Source organism: Periophthalmus magnuspinnatus, chromosome 18 (genome assembly GCF_009829125.3).
Source record: "Periophthalmus magnuspinnatus isolate fPerMag1 chromosome 18, fPerMag1.2.pri, whole genome shotgun sequence".
Lineage (NCBI taxonomy): Eukaryota > Metazoa > Chordata > Actinopteri > Gobiiformes > Gobiidae > Periophthalmus > Periophthalmus magnuspinnatus.
This window is the reverse complement of record NC_047143.1, coordinates 10,185,197-10,206,189: the sequence shown is the minus strand read 5'-3', so window position 1 is coordinate 10,206,189 and position 20,993 is coordinate 10,185,197. Positions and strand designations below refer to the sequence as shown.

The 20,993-nt window shown below is 37.3% G+C and overlaps 1 protein-coding gene across 1 annotated transcript in view; it reads left to right on the top strand.

Moving 5' to 3' along the window:
• The window catches only part of fgf11a (fibroblast growth factor 11a), a 127,652-nt gene that overhangs the window by 63,831 nt on the left and 42,828 nt on the right, over positions 1 to 20,993 (top strand). Inside the window, exons 5-6 of the mRNA XM_055229258.1 lie at positions 2,163 to 2,271; positions 20,831 to 20,934. Of these exons, the coding sequence (XP_055085233.1) occupies positions 2,163 to 2,271; positions 20,831 to 20,934 (213 nt within the window). The remainder of the gene's footprint in view (positions 1 to 2,162; positions 2,272 to 20,830; positions 20,935 to 20,993) is intronic.

Here is a 20,993-nt window from a genome sequence, read left to right as displayed (position 1 = left end):
ACACTTTAGGTCCCTTAGTGCCAATTGGGCATCGTTTAAATGCCACGGGCTACCTGAACATTGTTTCTGACCATGTCCATCCCTTCATGACCACCATGTACCCATCCTCTGATGACTACTTTCAGCAGAATAATGCACCATGTCATAAAGCTCGAAACATTTCAAATTGGTTTCTTGAACATGACACTGAGTTCACTGTACTACAATGGCCCCCACAGTCACCAAATCTCAACCTGATAGAGCATCTTTGGGATGTGGTGGAATATATATATATATATATATATATATATATATATATATATATATATATATATATATATATATATATATATATATATATATATATATATATATATATATATATATATATATATATATATATATATATATATATATATATATATATATATACACAGTATTTAACAAGATCAGCATAGGACAAAACTGATCCAAATGTGTTATGTAGCTGTTTTGTTTTGTTTTTTAATCTCTCAAGTAACTACAGAACAGATTTGTAGAAATTTAAGTTCAAACATTATGAGACTTCTGGGCCAACTAGGACCAGTAAGTAGTCTTATTACATCAATTTATATCCCGAACCAGGATATCAGCTTCCAGTCTATATTTGGAACCTGATACCGATCTAGCAAATATTTCTTTTACTTAATTTACTTTACTACAATTGAAAGCAGGTATATCTACTGTAATTTTTATTCCACTACATTTTGAACAGCATTGAAAAGGGAAAGCATTTTTTTTATTATTGTTTGACACCCACTGAAAAGGTTAAGGGTATTATCTTCAACAGACTTGAAGTTTGAGCAAAAAAATATATAAATAAAAAAAAATACACATAAAAACAGTTGGGGGAAAAAGATCAGTTCACTTCATCACTTCAAATTCACTTCATCAGAATCACTACATTTGAAGCTTTATTAGAGCTCAAAATCTACGCAAAATACGTTTACTTTTTCCACTTTGGGTGCATTTTTAAACGAAAACTTGAATACTTTAACTCAAGTAGATTTTTTCATGTGATACTTTTACTTTTACTTGAATTTTTTTTTTTTTTTTTCCTCAGATATCTGTACTTTTACTTACATAACAAATTTAAGTACTTCTTTCCCCACTGTATCTAAACTAGGACTAAACCAGAGTTGGCTAAACCAGCTTTCAGCTAACCCAGATTTAAGTGAATAAGGTTGTCCTAGCGTATTTATTGTCATTGAGCTCCATAATCTAATGGTGCCAAGTTTGACTCACTACGCCAAGACTGATGCAAGGAGCTACAGAAATTGCAACAGCCTAAGTAAATGTATAAGTCTGTTTTATGGAATTTCCTACTTCAGACTGGTTTGTCCCTCTGTGCTTACTTGTGGTAAGTCTTTTACAGTTATTTGCACGTACACTGCCTGGCTTGTCCCTCTTTGCTTACCGTAGTATGTTTAGTAATTTACAGCTCTAGAAACTTTGGCTTTATCCCTCTATGCTTAGCTCAGTGTGTTTCCTGGTTCTACGGACTTTCTGGTTTGTCGGTAGTATGTTGTGTATTATATGGCTGTAGACACTTCTGCTTTGTCCCTCTATGATTACTGTAGTGTGTGTTATCGTTCTAGGCATTTCCTGGTTTGTCCCTCTGTGATTACCGTAGTTTGATAGTTTGAGTTTTACAGTTATATTCGCGCATACTCTAAATTGTTTGTACACTGCGCTTATGGTAGTGTGTTTTGTATTTGATGGCTGTAGACATGCGTGATTTGTCCCTCTGTACTTACCGTAGTGTGTTTTGTGTTTTATGGTTTTAGGCTCTTCCTGGTTTGTCCCTGTTTAATCACCTAGTTTGATTTTTACAGATATATTTGCAAATACCCTAACTAATTTGTATAATATGTTTACGATAGTGTGTTTTGTATTTTATGGCTCTGCACATGAATAGTTTGTCCTTCTGTACTTACCGTAGTGTGTTTTGTCTTTCACAGCTCTAGACACTTCCTGGTTTGTCCCTCCATATATTTTGTGTGCTTAACGTAGTTTGTATTTTGCAGTTCTAGACACTGATAGGCTTGTCCCTCTGCCATCTCGTAGTATGTTTTACCATTCTAGTCACTTCCTGGTTTGTACCTCTGTTCTTACCGTATTGTGTTTTGTGTTTTCTTGCAGAGCCGCAGCTGAAGGGCATAGTCACCCGGCTCTTCTGCAGACACGGCTTCTACCTCCAGATGCTTCCGGATGGCACCATGGAAGGCACAAAGGACGAAAGCAGCTCCTTCTGTAAGTATATAGCTAATCTAAGCAAAGGCTAATTAAAGGGGACATATTACACAATTTTCTAATCTGTTATAATGTTTTTCCTTATCAAAATATACCTGGAATTTTTGGTTTGTTTCATTCACACATATTTAACACACAAAGCCAACAGTTTTTGTTCTTCTCTCCTTATGATGTCAGGTGGTAATACAGTACTCCAAGTACTCCACTGTGCTTTTAAACTCCATACACCTTCACTAAAATCATTTGGATAATTTCAGCTCTGGAATTGCCAGTCTCTACTGAACTAAAGGTAGCTGTAACTAATTAGCTGTAACTTGAAATCTACCGCTTCATGACATCACAAGGTGGAAAAGAGCATTTTGAGGTTTGGAGATGTAGACAGACTAATAAACCAAATACTGAAAAATGTGTGAATAAAACAAAACACAGCTCCAGATATGTTTTTGAAGAGATAACATTTATAGCATTTCTTAAAGCTCACAAGAATCCACTGTGCATAATATAGTACCTTTAAAACGGGAATATACTTACCTGTCCAGCCAAAACCACATTCTTTGAAAAAACTTTACAAAGGCGAGGGAGTCTGTGACGGTCTCCCTGTCTACACGATTTTAGTTGGGCGTGATGACAAGTGAATTAACCAATCAGATAAACACGTTCGGGTCAAAAAAAGGCGGCTTACAAGTGAAAAGGGAAAGAAAAATAATGCAGGAAACTGAAAAAAAAAACAACACTTTTTTGTAGTATCAACAATCTTATTTCATGTAGAAGTTCTATAGTTTGTTCAGAACAATATGAGAATTGAAGAGGAGATGTCTTCTGCGTTTGAGTCTGACATTACAACAGAGGTTATGATCCGTTCCAGACCCTTCTGCATTTGAATAGAAAATAGGAGGAACTAACTGGTCAGGCAAGGATTATGCTATAGCAGCTTCTTTCAGGAATGAAAGCAGACCTATTATGCAAAATCGATGTTGCTGTTTCCCCTTATCATTAACCCTTTTGAACATGTATCTGGAGTCATTCCTACATGTTTGAGCAATCTTTAATCTCTTATTTTCAAGGCCATATTGCAGATCAACCCCACCGATACACAGCCATACTTGGTTCTCCACTTTTATTTTCTTAATCGGTGATGAGCGAAGGATTCAGCATTTTGGTACAAATAAAAAACAAAATCCACTACTCGCTAGCATGATGTGCAGCCACCCGTAGGAGGTGCCAACAACTTCACGGCTCTTTGTTGTGATGACATTTGCGCCGACGTCAGCCCCCATTGGGCACAGCATTTTGTAACAGGGAAATCAGCAGACTTGTTTCTTTTATTAAGTTGTTTAAGATGAATATTGCAATTTAAAATCTGCAAATTATAACACAATGATCCACGGGTGTCATAGATTATAACTATATAGCAGACACAAGCACAATATTGCCTGATAGTATATGCTGATGCTGCAAAACCTATTTCAGCAATTTCTGGATGTACTTGAATCAGGGACTTTATTGTTCATTTCAGAAAACTTTTGTTTTCTCTAAGGGGCAATTCAGTTTGCAGTAACAAGTCATGGCATTACAAGGCAGTACAAAACTCTCCGTACACTACAGTACATCAGTACGAAATGCCAATGCTGAAGTGTCCAAAAATGTTTGCAAATTATTAAAGGGGACATATGTTAGATCAACTTTAATGAGTTTTTAAACAAGTTATTAGCCATTTTACTAATTTGAAAGCCCTTTATCGTCAGAGAACCAGGAAGTGTGCTGTTAACATGATAGTTGTTGTTAGCTTTCCTGTGACAGCAAAACTCTGATAGGTCTCTGAAAGCTGTGAAAAGTACTTATAAACTCACTGCAGTTTAAAAGGAACTAATTTTGCTTTTCAGGTTTGGAGACAGTAAAAATCAGGTACAAAAAACACAAACCATTAGTCTTTTTAAAGCACACACGTGGAACATAATATATCACCGTAAGACTTATTAGTATGTGCTGAAAGCTTCAGCCAATCACGCACCACTGGATATGTTCCCATTGGTCAATAGTGATGTAAAGGCTGCCAATAGTACAGTGAAAATGTCAGATAACATGGATCACATCAGTTTACACTGCCTGTGGAACAACATGTCAGTATACAACATGCTTAGTGTTAAACAGGGTGTGGGGAATAATTAGATTGTATTGACCAACATCTTGAGGGGCTAAAGATACACTTGAATGAAACATTAAGATGTTTTTAGACAGAGGTATATCAGTCTGGTCCCCACTCCCTCCTTTGTGGCTCGCCTTCTGTTTTCTTGTAAGCAGCCATATTTGTTTTGATACGGATGGACTATGCATGCCCTGATTGACTGATCCTCCTATCAGTTACACCCATCTGAATTTGAGGTGACTCACATTTTCGTAAAGTATCGGAGAGGTCTGCATTTCCAGGCAAGAAATTACAAACATGCAGGCAATGTAAGTGTTATGAAGAGAATATCTCTAGTAACAAATTTGCCCACGGAACAATTTAAAGTGTAGTACCTTAAACTACGCTTTAAAGTGTAGCCTGCACTACTTGTACTACAGTCACAACTGAATCTGTGTTGCCAATGCCTTAACCTGCAGATAGAGGACAAATACAAGTTTTCCTCATTGTCAGTATATGGACAGGCCTCATGTGAAAGCTCAGAACCTCCAGAATTCACTCCCTGATCTGCAGAGGCTGCACTAGCACTGATTAATTATCAGAGCAGAGAGAGTAATTTTAGGTTTAAAACAACTGGATTTCAACATTAAAACTAGCAACCCAAATGAGAGACTCAATGTGAGGCGTTTGTTTATGTTATAACAACATAAACAACGTCACCATCATGTCCGATGTTTTTGTCAGCTTAATAAAAGAAGACCTATTATGCAAAATCGACTTTTCAAAGATTGTACCCATGTTATAAATGTTTCTCCTTTACTCTTTTTAAGTTGTTTTTTGGTGTGATTTGTGTATTTTTGAGCAATCAAAACAGCTTATTGTCAAGACACCATATTGCCGATCAACTCCTGTTTTCACTGCCACCAGCATAGGCCTACCGCTGTGTATTTACTTTGCTCTCCAATTTAATTTTCTTTATCATTGATACACAAACGATTCGGCAGCATATTCATTTTGGTACAAATGAAAAAAAAAAATCTGCAAAAAATCTGATGTGCAGCTATCCATCGGAGGTGCCGACAACCTCACTGCACTTTGCTATGATGAGGTTTACAGCGACGTCTGCTCCCATTGGGCAGTTTTCTAATGAGAAAGTCTTGTTTCTTTTATTAAGTTGTTTAAGATGAATATTGCAATTTAAAATGTGCCAATTATAACATAATGAGCCATCGGTATGATAGATTATAACTATATAGCGGACACAAGCACAATAGGTCTTCTTTAAGAATAAATTAGCATTACACCACACATACATACAATAGCGAATTTAACATTATATATGTACTTCTGTGTTTGTTGGAGAACTTGTACATTACCACTCCCTTTCTGATTAAATGCTGCTAACTGGATCTGGTCTTAAAATGTCCTCTCTGAATTTTACATAACGGTCCGCAGTGTTCCTTAGATATATTTACTCAGAAAGATGCATGCTTGTACTGTTTGGCTCTGACCTTTAAGAGTCATCTGCATACATCTGGGGAGAACAGAGGAGGAGAGGGCTGGGAGTCCAATGGAAGTTTTTAGAGTTATGTCATTTTTGGAAACAAATATGGACATGTGGTGTGGCCAATCTGAACAATGTTGAAATGATAATGAATAGATCTTATGCCCTAATTGGCTTCCAGCAATCAAAGTGATTTGCAGTTGTCTGAAGTTATTCCTTACTTACCTTATGCATTCCGAACATCCTAATTATTCATGATTCAGTGAGTTTATAAGCACTTTTCACAACATTCAGATGCCAGACTGGAGTTTCGCCATACACGATAATGCTAACAACTCACAGTGCATTAGCCTTACTTCTTGGTTTGACAATAAAAAATGGTTTGCAAATTAGATGCAGACAGCACACAGTGGTCTCATTTTGACCCTAAGAGCTGTACATTATATATGTACTGGAATAAGACAGACTTTATTACATGAAAAAAAAAAAAATGCTTCTTAAGTCCATATCTTTACCTGATTGCAACACAACAAATATCAGATTATCTTTCTAACAGTGGTAGTTTTTAGCCTTATTTTAACTGCTTCACTTCACTGGCAACAAAGATGCTTTGCACAGGAATTAGTTATGAATTTACCATTTTTACACACAGCTGGAGTATTTGACCCATTTTTTTTTAGGTTGATGAGGGAAACCGAAGTGATTGGTCGAAACCCACCTAGACACAGAGAGAACATGCAAACTCCATACAGAAAGGCCCAGGAGACGCAGGAACCCAGAACATTCTTGCTGCTAGTCACTCGTTGAGCATGTTGACTTCATATAGGTGAAGAACAATGGTGTAGCGTAATAAAGTAAAAATAGTAAAGTACTATGGTTCAGTACAAATTTCAGGTATCTGCACTTTACAGTACATTTTAAGTAGATACTTTTTACTTTTACTACATTTGAGAGGAGTTATGTGTACTTTCTACTCCAGTACATTTTGAACTGGACTGAATGACCTGCTCACAAGCCTGAGGGGTTTATTTTTAACACATCCATAGTTTGAGCAAACAAAAATATACAATTAAAACAGATAGGAAATAATTATTTCAGTTTCAGTTGTTTCTGTTGAACAAAATTCAGCACAAATTTTTATCAAAGTCACTGCATTTGAAGCTTTATTAGACCTGAAAATCTGCACAAAATACTTTTAATTTTTACTCTTTAAGTACATTTTTAAATGGGTACTTTAATACTTTTACTTAAGTGTATTTTTTTTCATGTGACTTTTACTTGAGTACTTTTTTGCTCAAGTGGTGAAAGAAGTGCACAAGTACTTCTTTCACCACCAGTGAAGACAGATACTTTACATTTGACAGAAGTCCTATTTTATGTTCTGGTACAGCCTTGATTTAGGTCTTTTGTAAGTATAAATTGTTGGAAGCCAGACTCAAGCTCACATAACTACCAAAATCTGTCTTCTTTAATCTGTAAATGTGCTACGCGTTCTACCAACTGAGCCCCAGCTCCCCACTTTTCCTCCTTCATTAACTGCATATCCTGCTCCTGCTTTGCTTCACTTCCCTTCATTACTTAATGTTTACAGCAGCACCTTGGAGGAGATGACTAAGATTTGCGTTTGCACTAAAAACTTGCTTCCCTCTACATCCACCACCTTACCCCCACCGCTGGTCAGAGAGTAACCCCAGCGCAGCACACTTTCCCAGGGGTAGACACGGCTGATCACTCTCTTCCTCACCTCCAGAGTGCGGATCGATACTGTGTTCTATGTGACCACGTTGCTTTTTTTTTTTTCCCCTTCTGTCAGAACACCACTTTGGAGAGAAAACAAGAGTTAGCAGATTTTAAGAGTTACCACCGATGGCTCACAGTTTTTTCACAGATTCCGAATGTAAACGTGAGATTTCAGTTTATGTGGGGCATGAGGGGTATTGTGGGAGGGGTGGGGTTGGTGGGGGGGTGACCTTGTTTTGACCTCTGCAGTGCATGATGGGAGTTGCAGTATTGGCCAGTGTCCCAGAAAGAACTGGTGCATGACGAACTGGGTAGTAAAAAGAGAAGATTTTAATTTGAGCTGTGGCACAGTATAGTTCTTATTTAAAATTACTGACAAAATTATCCACAATAAATAAATACATAAGTAACTTCATAAACACACTACACTCTAAACACTCTACTACTTAGTTGCACTGCCACATTAGTGTTGCACAGTGAGAGTAACGTTGCAAAGTACCTCATTCAGATCTCTATGGGCAAGACACTTTACACACACTACTCACTCCACTAAACAACCCACTCAACACTCTCCGATACTGATAAATACTAAAACTAGCATAGGTCCTTATTTAAACAAGTGCTGATACATCTATGGAACTAGTAGACCACATAAAACTGTTGCAAGTAACAGACAAGATGGAAAACTGTAAAACTAAAGTTACGATGTATTAAAAAGGAATGTTAAAGTAAAAACTAACAAAAAGAGGCTCTTAACAAATTAGTTCAATATACAACTTAAAATAATACAGCTAACAAAACAAAAGTATACAAAATCCAAAAACAAACCAGTGTCAGAACTAGTCAAGGGACTACAAGTGTCTCGCTTTACAAAGTCGCAACAATCACACAGAGACATAGAACAAAAGTGGCATGCTGTTCACTGACAGAACTCAGCAGCAAGGAGTGGCAGGGGGCGGGTCCATATAAGGTGTGGCAGCTGCAGGTGAAGGTCAGGGAGTGGCCAGACTCTAGGGTGTCACACAAATCAACACATTGGGCCCAGGAGCCAATCAGGTGCCAGCTTGTGAGTAATGTGCCAATCGCAGGAGAGGTCTGTCAGTTCAAAGCTTGCACACAGCTGTACTATTTATTTCCAATGAATCTGAGATAATTGTGTTGCCCCAGTCACCAATATATTGCATAAGCAGCTCTTAAGGTCAAAATAAGTCAGCTGTGTACTGTCTGCATCTAATTATCAAGCCATTTTGTTGTTTGAGTATCAGGAAGTGTGCGGTTAGCATGCTAGTTTTCAGCATTACAGTCATAGCAAAAATCCTCTCTGGTCTCACCACATTGAATCATTTGAATGATCAGAATCCATAAGGTAAGTGAGGAATAACTTTGGACTGCTGCAAACCGTTTAAAATAAGCTGTTTTTCACATTTTTTAAGACAGTAAAAATCAGGTTGAGGTAAGTTGTAAATAAACTGTTTGCGCAAGTTTATTTCACTCTTGTTGCCGTAGAGTCTCCTGGGACAGCTGCTGTGGAGATGACAGCTAAATCCTGTAAACTTCTCTGATTATGTATTCAGTCATGCGGGCAGCGGAGGAGTGATTGACGCATTATACAGGACTTTACCTGACTGTGCAAAATGTAAAAAGCTTAGAGTGCAGAGTGCTAGAGTAGAGGAGTGAGTCTGGTAGAGCTGTCAAAAGTATCGAAAATCAGATGCTAAAACTAGTATCGAAACTATACTAATTTGTGCAGCTATCGTTACAAAAGTCACATTCACAGACCACATAGACTAATATGGACCACTATGGAACCTACCTAGACAACTGAGGGATTATGGTAATGGTAATATAAAAGAAGGTACTATAATATAAAAGAAGGTACTATTGTTTAATGTTGAAAATTACATCCTATTGTCTAAATAAAAAGTGTTTTTCATTATCATTGTGGTATCAGAATTGGTATTTCGTATTGACTTCCTCTTAGAAAAATAATTTTACTCTGTTGTTTTATGTATTTTTAAGCACAATTATGTTTCACTATCCATTTCTCGTCACATAATAGTTGTTGATGTACTTTGTTGACAAGTGCTATGAAATTTTGTGTCAGTGTTTCATCTTTGTGCGTCAGCTTGATGGAAATGAAAGCAGAGTGAGTATGTTTATAATAATGTCTTAGTCTTTATTTAGTTTCCAAAGTGCGACACAACAAAGTTAAAAACAAAACAAAATACACAATACCCAGAAAATAAAATACAAAATATAGAAATACAAAGAAAAGATGCACACATAAAAATGTAAGACATTTCATACAAAAAGACTTGATGATAAATGTGAGTTTTAAGAACTGATGTAAAAGATGATACTGATGGTGCTAGTCTTATCTCCTCTGGCAGGCTCCATCACCCTTCATCCAGAGCTTTGACTTTGGACCAGCTAACAGCCTAAGGATCAAGGATGCGGGATCGCTCATTCAAGGTTAAAACTTCTGAAATGTAACTTGGTGCAACCTTTAAAAGTGATCAATAAAATGCACAGGCAGCCAGTGAAGGGAAGCTAAAACGGGTGAGGTGTTGTCTTCGATTAAAAACAGTGGGAAGCTTTTATGGATTTTTGATTTTGGAAATATTCAGTAGGTGGAGGAAGCAAAATTGAGCGGTTTTCTTAACTTGAGCTTGGAAAGTGAGATGGGAGTCAAAGAATACACCAGGATTTCTGTCAGAGGGAGTTCTTTTCACTGAGAGGGGGTAACATGGTTCTGAGTATAAGAAATGGACTGCAATGATGATGTCTGAATCATGCTGACAGCTGCAGAAAAATACATTTGTCAATTATGCCTCCACCACTCAGTTGTCATTGGTGGAGGCATTTTTTTCAGTTTATATGAGATGAATCAATATTTTTAATCATGTGTTATTCCTTGAATTACCTTGTGACTTTTTTTTTTGTCTCAGGACCCATAGCTCAGTGAGTCATTCAGATGAGTGCATTTCACAAAGCAGAGACACTGTACCGTTATTATGGCTTGGAACATTAATTTTAGGTCTGGATCACACTCCAATGTGAGGTCACTGAATTTATAGACCCTCTTTCCATGCACTAGGGATAACAACTTTAAAATATTTTTACCTTGTCTTCCTTGACTACAGTTTTGTTTTTTTCTTTTACTATTTTACCATTTCTCATCAATCTGACTGGCTACTTATCAGCAACATAATAAAGTATCATTACATTATACTGCAGAAGACTGAGGACTGCCATAATTATAATATTTTATTTTAAAAATTAATTGAATTGGTTAAATTGAAAGGAAATACATTTGATTATAAATTCAAAATGTCAACTAGTTTCATCCTTGTGGACCCACTCTTGTTTCTTATGGGATTCGTGTCTTCTCCCATTGAAGAATAATAAGACATTCCTCCAGCATTCTGCCCTGCAATAGTACTGCATCTCTGTCCTGAAGTGCACCGGTCTAGTGGGACAGTGAAGCTGATGCCCTCCCACAGACAGGTCATGGACAAACATGAAGGGGGACAAAGGGTACCCCTGTCTCGTTCCCCTGTACCGGGACACGCAGCCTTCTGTCCGACTGCGTTGCGTCCGAATACAGCTATAAAAGGAACAGGAGCAAGCAGAAAAATCCCCAGAAGAGTTGGACGAGGACAAAGGACGACCTCAAAATAGTTGTATGATGTCCCCTTCGGGCTTCCGTAAGTAGGAAAGAGGAAGCTGGAGGCAGAAGACAAAATGTTCAGGGTGGAATGGATCAAATCATAAACATAGGAGCTCTCTGGAAAGGCAGTTTCTTCATTGAGTGAAGACAATTGAAACAACATTTGGAAAAAAATATATATTATAATAGACTTGGAAAAAACATTACTTCAGTATTTTCCCTGACTCGTGACTTTAATAGTTCATCATTGCGCAGTAAATTTAACACTGTCAGAGTCACTGAAACAGGGAGTTTTCTGATTCATGGAGTAGATTTCATGTTAACTGTGAACCCTGATTTATTTTTATTTTTTTATTGGATTATATTTATTGTAAGTTATGTAAGTTATTGATGACATATTATGGATGGAACAAGATCTTGTGTCACAAGATCTTGCGAGACAAAACTGTCACAAGATTCTACACATTTGTGGATTGGACAAAAAAGATGTGTTGTTGAGTTACATCTCTTACAGTTTCAAAAAGCAGTACTAGAATGGCAATAAAAATATAAAACAAAATAAGTAAACAACTGTGGGGCCATAATTTGAAACTTTATTAAAATATTTACATTAGTAATTATGTGAAAATCTCAAGTTTTTTCGTCTTGTGGAAATTGTGTCTCGTCCCATCCTTATCACACATGTTTTCAGCTGGTATTATAAATGGTACTGAATGCTAGACAGTTATCCAATATTGGCATTAAAGCTAAGAGCTATCAGTGAGTCAGGATTTAAACCCTGCTTCCTTCACTTCTATGTGATCTCGTTCCTGGCAAGACACTTGAGCATACGTCTATTTTTGGCTTACGCTGCCATTACAGATTGATATATTACTATTGCAATCATATCAATCTGGCACTCGCAAGTTAGATCTAGACTTGAATTTTCTATTTCAGAGGTAAAATGACATTTCATCAACATTCAACATTTTAAAATAGTTCAAAAGGGGATCGGTTACCTCTATGGGATTGTACTGTAACTGCTAACACATTACATATTTAGATCACCATGTTACCTTTTATTATTTGCTATATTTGCCAAAAACTTTGAACATGTTTAATTAGTTTTTGTTTCGCTTTTTGATGCTATGAATCCCCCCTCCTGTTGCTCCCCTTTTAGAGTACTATCACAACACAATTAGCATGCATCCCACTAATGAGACTACTACACATTGCATCAGCTTTGTGAAGTTGTAGTGTATTGTTTTGAATTCTGTTCTTTTATATTTATGAAAAATGGCTGTGTAAAGGTAGGCTTGTGGGTTAAACTTTGTACAAGAACTGTGGGCTTGTACTGCTAACTGTAAGGAGGGTTTCAATAGTGTCCAGGAGAGATTGCAAGATTTCTCAAACGTGTGTGTGGACATAAAACCACTTCAGGCATATTTTTCATGAGGGAACATTAAAATATGACAGAAAGCTACAAAAGGTTGATGTTGCATTATACCCCCTCTGTAAAATATCCAATATTTTACTAACATTTGATTGACTACCCAGCAAACAACCCAAATAAGCTTACAATTTCCATTGTTTTCTGAAGTCCAAAACTCTAAACTCTTTTCTGCAGCAGAACCGGGGGTGAACAGCTGGCCCACACGGCTGTCTCCTTCATCAGTGTCGCCCCCCGCTGGTGGGAGGTCAGAGCCTGCTCCTGTCTGTGTGTGGTGTTATGTAACTGCGCTGACAGGAAGATGCAGGAGAGGTGCAGGAACTAGCAACGCCGCGGGGATTGGAGATTTATGCTAGATTTATGAGCTAGTTGTTTGGCTAATTTCACCACTAATGACTGTGTGGATTGTCTAAGCAAATGTAACAGCGCACTTGTTTCCATTAGAGGCATGTCGTGTTTATGGGGACTAACTTCTAAAATATAGATTATTTGACAGTGTTATAGGTTTATGTTGTGATATAATGTCCATAAGCAGGTGAAGTTGACAAAAATTGCTTTCCCAATAGCTATTTCTCCAAGTGGGGTTTGTACAAAGTTTTGTCCAGCGTTTGGAGTTTTTCAATTGGCTTGTTGTTTCACAGGATTTAATTTGATTTATTTTATTTGTAATGTCAGCAGTTTATACATGAAATACACATTCATAATTTAACCTGTGCTAACCACTGGTAAGAAAAACATGTTTTTAAGGTATTTTTCATCAATAACAATACCTGTAATGTAACTCAATAAATGAAACTAGATTAATTTAATGCCATACTGTGGAACATTCCAGTAGTAACAGTTGGCGGACCCTCCAGAAAAGTTGGTGGCACTTTATGATAACTGCAATAGTTTTAAGAAATTATAAATACATTATAAACAAAGACTTTATTAAGGATGATTCAAGTTTAGTAAATGCTTAAATTAATACTATAACCCCTTAAAGTCACAGTATATACATTTTTAGGGGAAAAAAAAGAGACAAAAATAACATATTGCACTGAAAAAAGTGTCCTTACTGTGAGTGGGCTTGCATCTCCACAAACATGATTCTCATCTGGCCTAGAGAAGGGCCCTTTCCTGCCTGTTTCCATTGAATCACTGTATCTTTGGCTATAACTTTTCACAGTATGGCCAAAAACCTATCTCCATGAAGAATGTTCCAAAGGTTTTAATTTTCTGATTCCATGGAAACATACAGGTGACACACCACCTCCAAAAAGTTACATACTGTACCTTTAATTTAGTAGTTAATAAGCCTGAATCATTCATAACATACTATATGTTTGTTAAGAATTAAGTCTTTGTTCATGCTGAGGCTTTAGAAAACTGCAGTGCCCAATGGGAGCTGACATCATCATAAACATCATCACAACAAAGAGTCGTGCAGCTGTCGGCATCTATGGATAGCTACAAATCACAATAGTGAGAAGAGGAATTCAATTTTTTTAAATTTGTACCAAAATGACTACACGACACTGCCAAATCTTACACGTATCATCAATTAAGAAAATAAAATTGAAGAACAAAGTAAGTAAAGAGCAATGGGCGTATGCCAGTATCCCAGTGAAAATGGGGATGATTGGCAATATGGCATCTTGAAAGTAAGCGATTAAAAATTCTTCAAACATGCACGAATCACTCCAAAAACAACACCGAGAGTGTAAATGAAAAGAGGAAACAACTATAACATGGTTAAAATCTCTGAAAAGTTGATTTTGCATATTAGGTCAGGCTTTAATTGTAACTAAGATGTAGTTATACAAAAAAAGTTACACCCAAATTTACCCTAAAGTTACATAGTGCAGCTAATTTTCTTTCAAGGGAGCTGCTATCTGTCCCAGTTGCTTGATCCATCGTCTTCCTAAAACTTTTGTGCCACCCAGACACTATTGAAACTTTCATGCAAATTTTGATATTTCAGCTCGGTTTGATTGACAAGTGGCAGACGGCGCATTGTCAAAATCACTGCAAATTTATGGACAACAATTCTACCTGGACTTAAAGATTAAATATTAACCGCAATGAAAATGAATGAGGCTGCAAAAGAGTCCTGAAGAGGTGATGGAACTATTGCCAACGTATTATTTTTTTTTCCGAAATCCGATTCTTAAAGGCCTCAAAACCTGAAAGACTTAAAACAGATGACAACGGAATTATCGAAGGGATTGAGTTAAAAGGGATGACGAATGATGACATTGGAGTGAAGAAATAAGATAAATGGAAGCTAAAGCTATAGTTGGAAGCTTAAGCTGAATAATGCATGGAAAAGAAGACACATGTATCTCCGGGGAAATCAGACCTAAAGAATAGCTACAACTTATTGAACACAATATTGAGTGCTCAGAGACACAGTGATAAAACAGTGTTGAGAGAGGAGAGGGAGATAACATGTTGGATGTGTTTTAGAAAGAAGTGAAGAAAGATATGGACAAAAATGGATAAACTTTGGCAACCTGGCAGGAAGATATGTCAGTGATGTGATGAAGGAAGAGTGACAGACACGCCTTAAGGAAACCTACTATGCAATGTTTCAGAGCTTCTATTTACCCTCTCATAGTTGTATTTAGAATGATGCATGCATGTTTGAGTAATCTTTAAGATGTCATTGGTCTGATCTACCCCTGTTTTCAATATCGCAGGTATACGCCCACTGCTCATTCTCCAATTTAATTTCCTTAATCAGTGGTACAGGTAGGATTTGTCATTGTTGAGTAGCAACTTTGGCACAAATAAAAAAAAACAACTGCTGCTTGCTAGCATGAAACAAGCTATCCATAGGAGGGGCCGACAGCATGCAGCGCTTTGTTGTGATGATGTTTACGGCAACATACATTAAAGCTCCTAATACCTCATTGCAATTTTCCAACCTGGAAGTCAGCAAACCTTTTGAATTTAAAAAGTCCAAAATATAACATAATGATCCACAGGTGTCATAGATTATAACTATGTAGCAGACAAAAGCACAATTTGTCATCTTTAACAGTTGTGGATATTGCACTAAATAATCTTTTAATAGCATTCTTTACTGCTAGTACTCACATTTCGTTTGACATTTTTTTTCAAACTATGTTATTTGCAGCTTTAAGGTTTAAAACAGTCAAAAAATTATCCCCTTTAGACCTTCAGACCACATCCCTCCTCCACTCTCCCCTTTAGTGCTCCAGACTCCACTCCTCTCCCCTCATTCCCCCCCTTAGTCCTCCAGATCCCATCCCTCTTCCCCCTTACTTTTCTCTTTGGTTTGTAGTTTCTGAGTGAATTTTTATTATTATTACATTTTGTCAGTGGATATGTAATTAACAAATTGTAATATATTCATCATTGGCATACACGCAGTTCTCCTTGTATTAGTCTGTCACAGTGTGGGCCTGTCTAATCACTGGAACAACTGTGAGCTCATGGAGTACCCCAGCCACACCACCGTTAGCCTGTCCATTCCACTCAACGTGGTTTGACCATAAGCTTGTCTCAGTTTGATGTCCACAGGTGCTCTGCCTTATGTGTGCAGTTCCACTCCTCACCACAGGGGGAGTAGAGTTATCCCACTGCGCCCTCTGTGTTACCATAGGCATTAAAGGTGATCCCGTGGTGAATTGTCTGTAGCATGGAATTAGTAGCACTACACTTTTGATTAATCTAATCGGGAAAAGGTTGCGGGAAGGACAGAGATAGGATAATATAGAAATGGTCATGTAAAAGAATGTACTCCTATGCACAGTGTTGCATAACAACAACATGGTCGTCCATTCAAGTGAATGGGCCAAGCTTAAAGAAGACCTACTATGCAAAAATCGACTTTGTAGAGCTTTTAAGCATGTACCATTTAACGAAAATAGAAACAAAAAATCCAACCTTTTTGAAAGCCGTAGGTGCCCTGTCAGCCCCTTTCAGCTGAACATGAACAGTTTGTGATTTCATTGTGCTCTATAGGAAAAATGCTTCTGGGCAGGAGGGGATTTTTTTTTTTTTTGCTGCAGTACCACTTTTTATCCACTAGTCCAACTGAAGACAGGTTTAAGTTAGCAATAGCCTATCCAGTTATTTTAATAGATCCATAGTGGAAAGTAACAAGTTCAAAAGTAGAAGTACTATATTCTACTACTACTACTATATAAAGATGTTACTTTTACTTCAGTACATTTGTGAGCAGGTAGCTGTACTTTCTTCTCTACTACATTTTTTTTTTTTTTTTAATGGACTAAAAAGTTAAAGTTTTTTAATTTGAGATCTGCTGAAATGGTTGAAGGCTTTATATTTTTAGTTGAGCAAACAAAGGTATTCCAAGAAAAAAAAAAGAAATATAGTCAATTGTTTCTGCTGAACACAATATGAGCTGCAGGAACTTCAATACTTTAATTTTTGTACCTTTTTTATGTGATACTTTTGCTTGATCACTTATTTGCTTCTGTATCTGTACTTTTACTTAAGTAACAAATTTGTGTACTTCTTCCGCCACTGGTTATTTTTTTTTAAATAAAGTGGTCAACCTGTTGCTGTATTTTATAACCCAATTAAAGCCCCACTGCTTAACTTTTTTGTCAAAAATAGACATAGCAGCATGTTTTGTTTTTTTTTCACCACTTTTTTATTAAACTGAAAAACAGCTGGGGGATTTTCCTATCGTGGACACTAAGGTGAAATGACAAAATAAAAATCTGATTGGTTGCCTTCATTTGAAACTAGAACTACACAGTCATTATAGTGAAGAAATGTCTTTGATTGTAGTAGCTGACAGTGAGACAGAGAATGGTGTTTGCTCCTGGATCTATCTGTCTTCCTGACCGCAGTCTTCAGTCACACTTGGTCATTTGTAAATCCAAGTGTTTGACGTGCACTGATCAATGGAGCGGTCAGCACGAGGGCCTTGGACACACACACACAGACACACACTCACGCACTTAAAGGGAGTGAAAGGTGAAGAACATTTATCAACATGGCCATTTGCATCGCTTTGCACTTTTAATTGTGCTGGAACACCATAAACTGTATAGAAAAGTGGACTGACGGTGTGTGACGTCACCCATAGTGTTCGTCTCTTCCCATATGTAGCAAATTGAGGCTAGCAGTTACAGCGGCTAATTTTGTTCCATTTATAATTCTTACCGCGTGTACTGAATCAAACAAAGAGCCAAACCTGAGAGAGCTTATTGAATATACTCGACCACCTTCCCTGGTTTTGGCAGGGGGCGGGCACTTAGCAACACTGTCAATCAAACCTGTTGTTAAAGCTTGTCTGATCAGCCTCTGTGAAAGAGGGCACCTCATTCTCTGCTGCTATTAATGTTCATATCTTGATTTATGGACAAGATAGCAAAAATAAAAGTCCTAGCATCATGTAGAGGAGGTTAAAACTAACATTTTGAAGTCAGAATGATGAGCCTGACTGCAGCAGTTGCGGAGAGAGTGGCAACGGTTTTTCAATAGAAAGTGAATTAGAGCCAGCGTTGATGAAGCCAAATTGTGCCCATACTCACTTTCAATTTGAAATGCAGTGGTAGCGGGCTAACTCTGTCCACTTATATACAGTCTAAGTGGGAAACCAGGACAAGGTAGCGTCACTAAAGCTTAGGTTAAAATCTGTAAATGCTTTTCCTGACTTTTTGGATTATTCTTGTTCTCTGGAAAGTCCAGTATGACATCTCTCTGTGTTTGTTATACGTAGTCCTTCCTTTTCACCATGCCTACCATCGCACCTTGAACCTATCCCCTGGAATTTTTTTTTTTTTTTTTTTTTGTCCTCACAAGCAGCCATATTTGTTTTGATATGAACAGACCATGCATGTCCCTTATTGGCTAATCTACATTTATTCAGTTTTCACCATAGATTTCAAGGTGAAAACGGATTGTAATACAACTTTGAGTAAACACTATGCTGAAATAACACTGTTACCACATTGCTATAAGGTCATAAAAGTCAATTTAACATATAATTTCCCCTTCAAATATTTGACCTGGTGAAGTTGATTGATTAATGTCATAGTTGGGTGTTAACAGTCTGTCCTTCATCTGAAACATACATGACAATTCATTATGTCTCCTGATGTTTAATGAAATATTGATTCTTCTAATGACCTCGGAAGGTAATATGCTCACCCAACAAGTGTTCATTTAATTAGTTATTTGTATTTGTGTTGTCATCTTATGCGTCATGTTTAATGTTGACTTTTTATTAGGATTGTTTAATGCAATGGAACTGCAAAGTGCAATCACTAAATCGGATTAACTTGAAATATGAGTTTTAAAATGTTGGCACTTGGATCATTCATTTTTGGGTGATATTTAATGGTCTATATTACGTAAAATTGACTCATGTGAGCTTGTAGTACAGTTAGAAAGTTGGTACCTTGTCAAAAACATACCTGGAGTTGTGTCTTGTTTCATTCACACATGTTTGAGTAATCTTGCATTATTAGGCTATTTACATGTCCAAAGCTCAAAATGCTCTGTTGTACCTTTTGATGTCATGAAGCGGTAGTTTTCAAATTAACAGTTACATTTTTACCTTTAGTTCAGTAGAGACTAGCAGTTCCATCACTGAAATCATCCAAATGAATGTAGTGAAGGTGTATGGAGTTTAAAAACATAGTAGAGCTCTTCCTGTATTACCACATGACATCACAAGGTGGAACAGGGTGTTTTCATTTTGAGGATGCAGGATTTGTGTGTTTAACATGTGTGAATGAAAGAAAGGGGAAACAACATTATAACATAGAACAGAAAATAGTGTAATATGGGCCTTTGAAGGAAATATAGTCTGCACTCTTAGTATTTTTATTTATTTTTTTATTTGTGTATTTCTTGATTTATATTTTTTGGAGATATTACAATTACAGTAGTACCCAGGTTGATCATGAGTTGTCTTCTCTGTCAGCTCTACTAAAACTGTGGTTCCTCTGACACATCCTGAGAACATGCATGCTTCTTGGGCATAACTTTGACTGGAAATGCCTTAAGTGTAATAGTGGCTATGGTAGAAGTTTATGCACAATTTGCAAAACCAAGGTTCCACAGGAGGAGAGAGGAGGGGATTCAGGGTTACATGAATACAGAGGAGTGTGTCACTGTATAATGTAGTAAAGCCTTAGTGGGTACAGGAATATGGTGTTTTAGACGTGGTCCTATAAGTTGGATAGGTTGGATAAGTTGTGGGTAGTTTGCATGTTCTGGAACCAGCATCCAAGAGCTTGAAATGTTGGATTTTTTCCAAGATCGATGTAGTGATTTTTACTAGATTTGCGTTTTACATTTTACAGGCAGGATTTTATTCAGTGAACCATAGACTATATAAAGAAGTGGAGTAAGTAAGTGAGTGTGACGTCACCCATAGCATTCCGCTCCAGTCAAATGAAGCTCATCGAGGCTAGCAGTTACAAGAGCCGAGTTCCACATTTGGAGTTCCAACCACGAGTATCATAGCAACCAAAGAGCCAATCTGGAGTGAAGCTGTTGAAGGTAACGCCCCTTTCCGCCTTCATCGCTGGTTTAGCAGAGGGGGTCCGTAATTTTGTGTTTGTGACTTTCATATCTTGAGTTACGGACACAATAGTTACGTCAAGTCAATGGAGCACGCCCATGATCACTTCCTAGCTAGCAGGTTAGCGACGTCCATTCATATACTACAGTCTGGATGTTGTGAACACATCTAGAGGCATTTGAGAGAAGTATGGTCTTTGGATTTTGGAACATGTTTGAAGAAAATTGTTCCAAAAAATCCAATATGTCAAAACCAGAAATGCATTAAACAAACCCCCTCCCCCCCCCAAAAAAAAAAAAAAAATCTAGTACAGCTAAATCTAGCAAACTCCACTCAAAACACATATACAAATTCACATCAATTTATCTTATGCAGACATTTTTGCAGTGGTCTTTCAATCATGGGGTGTTTTGTTGGACCTCATGTGGGGGTATAATCTGCTTTTTGTTAGTACCACCTCTGCAACCTCGATGACCAGTTGACCTTATTTAACTGTAAAATGTTTTAAAAGTTACACATGTTGTAGAGTACTTTCATGTATGCTCATTAGATTGTGGTGTTGTCGTGTGTTTCAGTGCAGTTCAACTTGATTCCTGTGGGGCTTCGGATAGTGGCCATCCAGAGCACCAAGACGGGACTATACGTGGCCATGAACAGCGATGGCTACCTCTACACATCGGTAAGTCCTGTGGAGGAATTGTACCGGCAACCATAGATAGATTTTTTACAAGCTTTTCA